Here is a 10,398-nt window from a genome sequence, read left to right as displayed (position 1 = left end):
ACAAAAAACTACTAAACATGAATCTCAGTGGTGATTTGTCACTTTCTAGGTTATTTATTATGCTCCATGTTTTCCCACATTGGACAGTTTTTCACACTACCACGTTATTATAAACTGCGAAGCTTTCTCAGGCTAGATGTTATTTATGTATTCACACACTGCTTTGAGCCTCACATACCAAGCCCATTCATGCATCTGTAATAAACTAGCCATCTCATGTTTATTCATAAATTTAAAGCAGCTGGTAGGGCTTTAAGACCCAGGGGAGCAGGAGAGGGTATAAAGAGTGGGTGGAAATCCTCTCCCAGGGGTCTCACACCATGTACCACGCAGGGCCAAGAGTCTGCTGCCAGGTTTTCATCACTGGCTTTCACTCTAACAGCACATCACGACATCACTTGGTTTTAAACCCTGCTCAATGCCCCTTATACTTCAGCACCTGGTGAAGATGGTCCCTTTGTTGCCCTCCACTGGCTGACTAAGCAACTTGACTCTCCACCCACATCACTGGGAATCAGGCCCAGTTCTCAGAGTAATAATGTAATAATAATGTAGAATAATAACGCTGTTACTTCAGATATGTTTGGTGCTGAGGTCATAGTTAGTGGTGCTGTTGTACAGGACTGCATGCATGTAAATAGGGAGGACAAAAAAGACTAAATTTACACATTCACCACAATGTCAACAAAAAATGAATATCATAAACTTTCTCAAAAGGTAAAATTTATGGCAGAGCTGTTGCATTGAACTGCATTGGATTGTACAGGTGGACTTAATGAAGTGGCCATTCAGTGTGTATATATAGGATAGTTGGTTAAATTTCAGTGCATGTACGGGGCCATATGTGATTGTATCTCTTGGCAGTAACAAGCACTCCTGGCTGCTTTCCTGCATGAGCTTTTCCTGCAGTTGTGGATTTCACCCTGGTTACACCTGCCACAGCCTCTCAGTTTTATGTGCAAATTATGGATCCAAATGTACCACATGATGGCACTCAGAAATTGTACTTCCAGGGCTTCTGACAGACTTGTAGAGAATGAGCAAATGATTTAAAAAAAAAAAAAAAAAATTACAGTGAACATATTTATTATTTATTTTATTTATTTATTTGCTGTTGTGCATGCATTTTATACTAGCACCCAATACATTATTAATTGTTCTTTCATATAATTCTGTTCACACTTTTCCACCCATCTTGACTCTTAACCAACCCAAGTCTGAGTTACCTCCTCATTAGCCTGCCTCACCCAGATAAATTCTGTTTTTGCCTCTGGGCTTAACCATTTACCATGCTGTGATCACAGAAAACACAGCACAAAGACCAATCTGCCCCAATCTGCCCAAATGTTAAATGTGTCTCAGGTTTAAACATTAATGTCTGGCCAGCTGGCCAGCTGAATGCCTGGCTGACTCTCAACATTTTATTGAATGGGATCAGTGTCTTTAGGAATCATGAGAGTAGCACTGCACTACTGTCAAATAATATTTTGTCACACTAAAAAATTAAATTGTATAAACTTAAATTCTGTACCCATACTGTTACACAGCTGCATTTTAATAAATTATATTCTCAGCATACTTATGAAATAATGTGACAAAAGAAGTTTATCCACCAGAGGGCCTGACCCTGACAATATTTAGGTGTTATTTATATATTTAAATGTTAGAAATTATAAATTTATATTTCAGCTATAAGCTCTTCCCCAGGTCCTTCAGAAAGCGCATCAAAGTGTCCTTGAGCAAGGCACTGAGCCCCTAACAGTATCTGCTGGGCAGCTTGGCATATTGCATGGTAGCCTCTGCCATCAGTGTGTGGATGAGTTAATATGAGGCATACATTGTAAAGTGCCCTGAGTGGTTAGTAGACTAGAACAGTGACATAGAAATGCAGTCCATTTACCATTTATTGTTGTCTCATATCCGCTGTCAGCTCTAGTAAGTGCCCAACAGTTGTATTATTGAGACAGAAAGGTCACAGGAAAGTAAATTTCTGTGAGTTCCCATGCTATATGGCTTCATAGGATGGAGGCAGGTATACAAGGCAGTTGAATTATGTTGTGTCAAAAATGTTTTAAAGCTGTCATTGAAGGTTTTGGCATTATCATCTCTCTTTGAACAGTCACAGAGTAATTTGGAGGAAGCATTTTATGGTGGATGTGCATGCCAACACTTGATTACCACAAGACTGGAGACAGTAGGTGGCATGGTGTATGGCACAAAAACTGTGAGGCACATGACAGCCTTTTGAAAGCAATGAAAATGGTTGTCATAAGACCCCTGATCAGTTTGTGGACAATGCCATATTTGTATAACATAAACTGAGCTATTGCTGGTGATTGAAGTTGATCTAAATCTGTAGTTTTTAATATTTTAAGTAGTGACAGTTTTCATGAATGGAGGAGGATAAACAAACTAAGTTCTTCTGCAAATACCATACTGTCCATGCTGCAGATCCTGTCTCGGTAAGACACTAAAGGTCTGGCATGAGCATGAGCAAATATCACAAAATGATTTTATAATACATGCATATTTCATGCATTATTGAAGCAAATGGTACTATGGCTTTTAAAAGTGTTGCTGATATCAACGGAGTGCTTTCTTTTACTAGTGGTAATTTCCTGTTAATTCAAAAGCAATCTCTGGTGTTATCAGATAGGAATTAAATTGTCATAGCCTAATTCATAATAATTGGTACAGCAATGTCTAGATGTTTTGTGTATGCTTTCAGAAAATCTAAACATTACTATCTGTATATTTCATATTTTCATATTTATATTTCATATTTATTATTACCATTGTTTCAACATTTCAACATCTCATATTCTTAAGTCATTTTATTGTATATACTTAGCCCTTATTGTCTTTAGTGTAAAATTTGAAAAATTCTGGATTTTTCTCTGAGGATCATTGAAATGTGGACCCATAACAGGTAATTGATAGAGAACTGTGTTGATGGTGAAATTGCATGTGTGTGTGTGTGTGTGTGTGTGTGTGTGTGTGTGTGTGTGTGTGTGTGTGTGTGTGTGTGTGTGTGTGTGTGTGTCGGGTGCGCGCTTTACGCCGGAGCGTGATGACGACAGGCAGTCATAGCAACCAGCATGGCGACGGGGAAGCTTTGTCCTCATATGCTGATCAGCAAGTATTAGGTTGCCAGCTAACCTAATTATTTTCCAGCGCTAAAATGTGTAGAGTTTGCCGCATCCTAGCATCCGGATGTATTCAGGCTGTAGCGTCGCTGTCCAAGAAGACTTGTGAGGAACATGGGATACGCTGAGTGTGACATTATCATGGAGTCGAAAAGAGGTAAGACTAATGCAAAAGTGTAAAAAACCGCTGGCGTTAGCTAGCTAGCCAGCGTTAGGTTTATGTTTACAGTACTCAGCGCAAAGTAGCGAATTAACCTTCACGTTCAGGCAATAAACTCACCTTAAATGTACATAATTAATTACTGTGGGTGGTGTGGTTTCAAGTTAATGCTGGTTGAAATCAGTTCAAGATCTCAGCCCCTAGCCGGTAATACAGTTAACGTTAGCGAACATTAGCACAGCAGTCAGAAATTCGTCTCGGCGGCGTTTTGTCGTCGTTGTTGCTGTTTTGTACCTAATATCGTAAATTGAAATAATTAAGACACGTTTTAGGTACATTGTGTAGACAGCACGACTAAAACCAACATGAATTTAACTGTAAATTGTTCTAAAACTGAACTAAAATGACCGTGTCGACTTCTAAAATTAAGCTAAAAACCGCGGTGAAGGGTTTGTTTTCCTCTTTGTTTAGAAAAATAGAGAAGTTTAGCTTTTTTAACGTATAATTTTCTTGTGTAATTGTGTATCATTTCCTTTGTGTACTGCACAATAGGCTTAACGGTTCTTATCTGCAAACATAAACAACACCTGTTATGAACTTCATTGCTATGACTACTAACGTTACTCCTACTAGACACTAAACTCAGAACTGAAAATAAATAAGCAAGCTCACATTCAACATTTAAACACACGCGCGCGCGCACACACACACACACACACACACACACACACACACACACACACACACTGCCAAATCTCCAAATCTATACTGAAGCTAACCCGTGCGTATTAATCTGCTTGTTACTTTTAGGGAGTACATCCTCAGTGCCTGGGTACAGCCTTACTAGTCTGAGAGGACAGAGTTTGAAAAGTAGCCGTAAGTATTACTTTTTACAAATATCTACACAAAGAGATAGGAGCAGTGATTATTGTTTATTTGTGATGCAGTACAGTAGACTAACAGGTTGTTATTGCTGTCTGTTATGTCTTTGTCCTGCAGCTTTCTGCCCCCAGTCCTCCAGCAGGTTGACTCAGTCCATCATTAAAGACCACATGGTGTCTCACTACAAAAAGGTTTACTCAGCCAAAGGTGAGCTACAGGGCAGGCGGAGATTGTGATGTTCATTTTGAAAATCATCACTTGGATTCAACCCATGCATATGCAATATACCATACAGGTAGTCTATACTGTACTCGTGCCACCACATATTTTTGTTTAACCTTGTGTAATATTTTCTTATGTGTTTGTTTCTTCAACAGCTGCTATCGACACATCAGTCCCCAAGAGCATGATATATAGTGTAAAGTGTAAGTAGGAGACATTAAATTTAAAATAAATCTGTCCAAAGTACTTAAACACAGTTATTGGTGATGTACTTTGCATTACGGGGCACATTTTGTTTTTAGGTGGTATATTTTTCTTATTGTTGCAGGCAACGGCCCAAATATAGACAGTGTGATGTCATTAATGGAGTTTGAGAGCAGAGGGAATTTCAGTTATCTAAAACATCAGCGGGAAATGTCAGGTTTTGGTGTCAGGCCCTCCAAACCAAAGAGCAAGGCCTTCTTTTTAGATTCACCATTTTGCACCAGTGAACAATTATCACACCAGGAGCAATCTATAGTAGAAGAAGTGAGGAGACCAGTTTTTATACATATAGTAGTCTCAATAGACAGTATTGTATAGCAGCCATGTTTAAGAGCAGGGTGTGAATTGTGTTCTTTCTCAACCATAAAACAAAAAACTCTGTTACTGTGTACTTACTGTGGTATTGCTCCATCGCCCTCCCCACCTACACGTGTAACCCACAGCTTAGTGGGACATTTTCACACCTGTTCTCTGGAGCTTGTCCTAAGTGTTTCTATGTAATGCAGGAAATCACAAGGCTGTTCGATGAAAAGCGAGTACACCAAAATAGGCAACAAATACACTGAGTCACAGATTGAAACCCCGGGAATGCATTAAACATCACAATAAATAATATGTGCGAGTATTCAAGGGTGGATTTTTCTTTTCAAAATGATCTGTATTCACATTGTAAGCCCGAAACAATTTTGTTTCACAATATAGAGTAGGCTGTTTCCTGTGTATCTTCAGTTTTGCATACATATTTACAGACAATGACCAGATAAAGAAGGAACAGTTGAGGAAAGGCCATCGTCCCCATTCAGCCCATTCTCTCTCAGAGAGGAACAGCAGAGTCTCCTGCTCGTCAGCCCAGGTGAGCTACTGATGCTTTTTGTTGCTGCTTCATATCATGTTATACATCTTATGGACAATATATTCTTACTCTGGCTGTGACTGGTAGTGATAAAAGTATGACTTTTCAAGTACCTTCATTCTGAATGCATGGCTTTGAGCTCACAGTCCACATTTTTGTCACTCAAACAAATGTTTCTACTGTGGTGTGTTTCATGTTTTTTAGAGCAGGAGATCAGTGCAAGGTGAAGAGAGCCCCTACTTCTGCTCAGGAAGTTCCATCATCTCCACCCCTAGATTCAACACCTCCTTTCACGTCAAGCAGATAGTTTATCCGTCATGCAGAATAAATGATTCTCGCAGCCATAGTCGCCCGACTCGCTCTGCATCAGAGTTCAACTACAGGAGTCCGGAGGCGCCTTCCCGCAGGCAGCAGTCAGCATGTTCTGCGGCCACCTCAGGCAGTCAGGCTTGCTACAAGACTTTCCAGGATCCCGTGCAGAAGACGTATAGCGGAGACTTGCTCCAAAGACATTCTCAGCACTTTACCCAGGACAAACCTTTCACCCCCAAGACTCTGAAAACAGATAAGAGTTCATACCTCTCCAACTACCGCTATTACAGAGCTCCACGAAGGAACCCAAATCAGGACTGCATCAACCCCAGACTGATGCGACAGGAAACCTATCACGGAAGGTGCCTATTTCCGTCTCACTGAGCGCAAAAAAAGAAAAATAGCTATAGAAGTGTGTCTTTCACATAATTTATTCAACATGTGTAGCACGTTTTGATATTTTGAATTCTCTCTGGTTTGTGCAGCACACAAACCAAGGAGCGTTCATCAGTGGAATTGGATGATTTACCTCAGGTAAGCCAAATGATTTGATTTGATTCTTCAGACAAAACCTCTGCTACATTTAAGATTATTTTCTTGAAACAAGTTGTGATTCTTGTGCTCATATCTCAGCTGAGTAGAACATCACTCCTGCTCGTACAGTACACAGTGTGCCATCAGTGCAAAGACTTAAATTGCCTTCATCTGAACATTGGACTGTGGCTCAAAATCACTGATACTAGAGTTGTTCTTGTTCAGCAGTATGTTCTGTATTATGCACTGTAATCAAATTGTCACAAAGGCAATATTTTAAGTCAAAAATATGTGTGGTAATAATGGTAGATATTAGCTCATCACAGAATTATCATCACATTTGTTGACTAATTTGCAAAAAAAAAAAAAAGACTACATATTGCAGGAAAAAGCACTTGACATAATTTCAAACCAGTGTAATCATGTAATAGTTTGTCCAGTAGACTCCACAGTGAGTTGGTAGAGTAGCATATCAAAGCTGGACAGATGGTGGTGAAGATTGTATTAAGACGTTAAGAAGTTTATTGTTCAGCTGCAACATATCAAGCCTCCAGTACATATCTTTATTACTATTTGATCACCAAATTTGATGATTCCCTGCTACAAATTTGTGTTTTGTGTGTAAAAAAAAAATTAGGCATTACATCATTATTGGAAATAGTTCACAGTATCGCCTAACTCAGTATCAGTTAGGTGATAATTTGAGCTGTATTATTCACTAAAAAAATCTGTTGACATCTCCTGCTGTTTCAAACTCGCAGTTTGTCTAAAGGCATTGCAATATAGTATCAGTTGTATGTACAGTATCTCTTATTTTATGTTGATTAAGCTTGAGCTAGTGTAGTTTTTTTCTGATCAGACATGGTGGCAATTGCTACTCATGCTAACCACCCAGTTTGTCTTATTTTTATTCCAAACAAACAGCTGTTGCCTGTTGTTTTTCCTGGGAAAGACCTTTTCAACACTGGGTGAACAAACAATATTGGAAATGTAAAATGTTCAATAACACTAGATATAGTTTAAGTCTATTGTGCAATAGCACTCAGTGACAGGGAGCAAAGGAAAGGACATGTATCTATATGTAAATGCACAGAACTGACAGAAATGGATAAAGAAATGCAAGAAAAAGTGCAAGCCCACATCATGAGGTGTTGCTATCTTTTGCTGCATGCTAAAGACTTGACAGATGCATAGACAGATTGAGGGAATAGAAACAAATGTTATTAATGTCTTAGAGCATAATGAGCTAAGGGAAGATGACTGAGACAGGTAGCTTCAGTCTGAATGACTGAACCTTTTAACTGGCTACAGCAGTATCCAGTATCCAAGGCTCTCATATGGGTAGAGCAGAATTGTCTGTGACTAATACTGGAGTTGTTAATGTCCCTCCAAAGCATAAACAGCTCTTAAACAGAGGTGTTTACAGTGCCATTTTGCAGAAGCTCCACGTTTTATTTGTCCAGAAGACAGCCTTGAGAGCACTGAATAGCCCTTCTGTTTTTACAGTCACTCCTTCTTGTTTTACAGGGAATTAGTACTGAGCATGAGTGGTCTGAGGATGAGCTCAACGGCCCAAATCTCTCAGTATCTAGACAGCACAACCAAACCAACAAGGGTAGAAGCAGTGGTTTCTTTCGCTCCTCATCAAGGTAAAATCATGAGGTGTATAATCTTGGATTTTATGCATAATGGTATAGCCTATTATGTTTATGCATTTTTGTATGTATTTCTAAAATAATTTAATTGCATTTGCTATCTTTTAGGATCTCACCAGAGGGCAGGAAGTCTCCTTTCATGATGAGTGTGTCTGCAGAGTAAGTTCTAGTTTCAGTATATTCAGTAAAGCGTGACATCTCTACAACCTCCTTTCATGCAGTTGAAAGTTATTGTGCTATACTTAAAATAGCATTAAGAGTTACGCTTAAGTGAACTTTAAATGTTATGTGAAATAATGATAGTCTCTGTAAAGTGATGAATCACCTGCCTTTCCTCAACAGGGAAGAAGAATTAATGTACCTTGAATTCGTTTCTGATGTAACGGAGGATATCTTGGCTAGAGGGCACTTCTCTGACAGGTTTGGCTTTTTTATGAGCTATTTTGTATGGACTCAAAAAACGTATAACCTCCATTAATCCACCTTTTATGTTAGGCTTTAGGTAACCATAGCAGCGGTGGCCTGTACAACACTTCTGACTTTTATAATGATACTACAAAATGAATCCAATAATCGATTAAGTATTCAAACAATGGACATAACAATGAATTACTGCCTAAGTGATGACTGCTGTGTAACTGTGTCCTTTGTCCTCTGCAAGGGTCTTGGATCGGGTGATAAAGCGTCATATTGGCATGAATAGGCATCGCCTTGATGAGGTGAGTACATTTTGTACAGAAAATGTGTTGTGCTGTCATTGTTTAAGTTAAATCAAAATGTCACTATCTTGTAATTAAATACACTTAATTGCATGATATATTTATGAGCAGAATCAAGGCAGGAAGTTCAAAGAGATCACCTGAACGTTTTCTCATGCATCCCATTGCCGTGCTTGTTTTTTAAGGGTAAAATGCGCCACCTTCTGGAAGGGCTACGTAAAGAATTTGAGGCGCCAGTCAGCACACCCACCACCAGTTCAGAGCTGGAAGGGAAGGAGGATGATATGCTTCAGAAACACTTCCCACGGCTGCAATCAAGGGCGTCAAAACAGGTGGAGATCAGAGAGGACAATGACAACTTCCCTTATGCATCACTCATCAAATACAGCGATTCACCAGAGAATGCCATTTCCCATTTGGTCTCTACATCATTACATCGCAGCTCTCCTCAAAGGACAGCTTCACCTTCTGTAACAAATAAATTGGAATTAGAAGGGCGGAAAAAGGGCAGAAGCTCTCCGTGGCTTAGTGAGCATGGCAGTGAATATGGAGGGATCAATGAGGAGGACTGCCATCAAAACCAAACAGATACCAGAGAGATGGAGAGAGAAAGTGTCAGACAAAACCATGTTTACAACAGTGACGAAGACCTCCATGAAGACCATGCTGAAGTCAATGACGGACTGTCCAGAGAGGTGGACGATCTGGAGAGAAGTTTTTCAGAGTCTCTGCATGTATCCGGCAATACACACGATAACAACCAGGGGGCCACCAGTGAGCAGCATATGAACACATTTGTCTCTCTCAGTGATGGCGAGTTCTGAGTCATGCTCGCTATATTCAGGGATTGGAGGTCATTTAATATTTTTGTTACCAAGTGAGACCATTGTTACCACAAGAAATATATTTAATTTTTTAATCAGAATTTTGTACATGCAATTTCACAGCGGGTGTATATTCTATTTTGTTGTTAAAACCCCAGCCAGTGTGGTTTAGTTTGTTTTTCTTCTGTTTTCTAGATTTTAACTTATTATAAAAGCACAATGTTTTCATTGTGCCACACAGTGAAAGATGTTCCGTGGCACAAAGATTTGTGAGTACACTGGAGACTTTGTATTTTAATGTCTTGCTATGGCCATGACTTCCTTTTTCAAGTGCAGTATCAAAAAAAAAAAAAAAAAAAAAATGAAATCATGCTCTGTTTTAAACATTTCTTGGGGCACGGAGGCACAGGCTGAGAAATGCTCAATACTCAGTGCCCAAAGAAATGCCCAAAAAAACACTTTCTTCAGTATTGCTCCTTGGTAATTATATTGCCTTGTGAATTTTCAAAGTATTGACCATAGCACTAGACTGATGGCAGGCATCTGAAAATGGTTGTATCTTCGACTGTAGTTTCAGTGAATTGCAGTGTACCTAGTCAGTTTACAATATGACATAGCGTATATGAATTTATATAATACAATATAGTTTACATTCTCAGGATTCTTGAAAGTAATGCAGTTTTTTTTTTTTTTTTTAAAGAAGTTGCTGTTTCTGTATGGTGTGTTTTATTTATCAGCTGCTTCTGACTTGTAGCTAACAGGACTTGACTGTCACCAAAAAGTGTCTTTATATTTGCAATAAATTCTTAGCCACTCCTTTTTCCTGA

At 39.1% G+C, this 10,398-nt stretch overlaps 1 protein-coding gene across 1 annotated transcript; it reads left to right on the top strand.

Annotated features, from left to right (window-relative positions):
• The first annotated feature begins 3,096 nt into the window (after positions 1–3,096).
• Positions 3,097–10,391, top strand: spata7 (spermatogenesis associated 7). The gene is made up of 12 exons (XM_030045037.1): positions 3,097–3,303; positions 4,117–4,182; positions 4,306–4,395; positions 4,566–4,613; positions 5,424–5,527; positions 5,732–6,201; positions 6,325–6,373; positions 7,901–8,022; positions 8,137–8,187; positions 8,371–8,448; positions 8,690–8,747; positions 8,933–10,391. Exons 1-12 carry the CDS (start codon positions 3,261–3,263, stop codon positions 9,569–9,571), a joined length of 1,818 nt encoding a protein of 605 aa, XP_029900897.1. The 5' UTR covers positions 3,097–3,260; the 3' UTR covers positions 9,572–10,391.
• The last annotated feature ends 7 nt before the right edge of the window (positions 10,392–10,398 follow it).

This window comes from Myripristis murdjan, chromosome 22 (assembly GCF_902150065.1).
Source record: "Myripristis murdjan chromosome 22, fMyrMur1.1, whole genome shotgun sequence".
NCBI classification, from domain to species: domain Eukaryota; kingdom Metazoa; phylum Chordata; class Actinopteri; order Holocentriformes; family Holocentridae; genus Myripristis; species Myripristis murdjan.
This window is presented reverse-complemented; position numbering and strand designations above follow the sequence as displayed.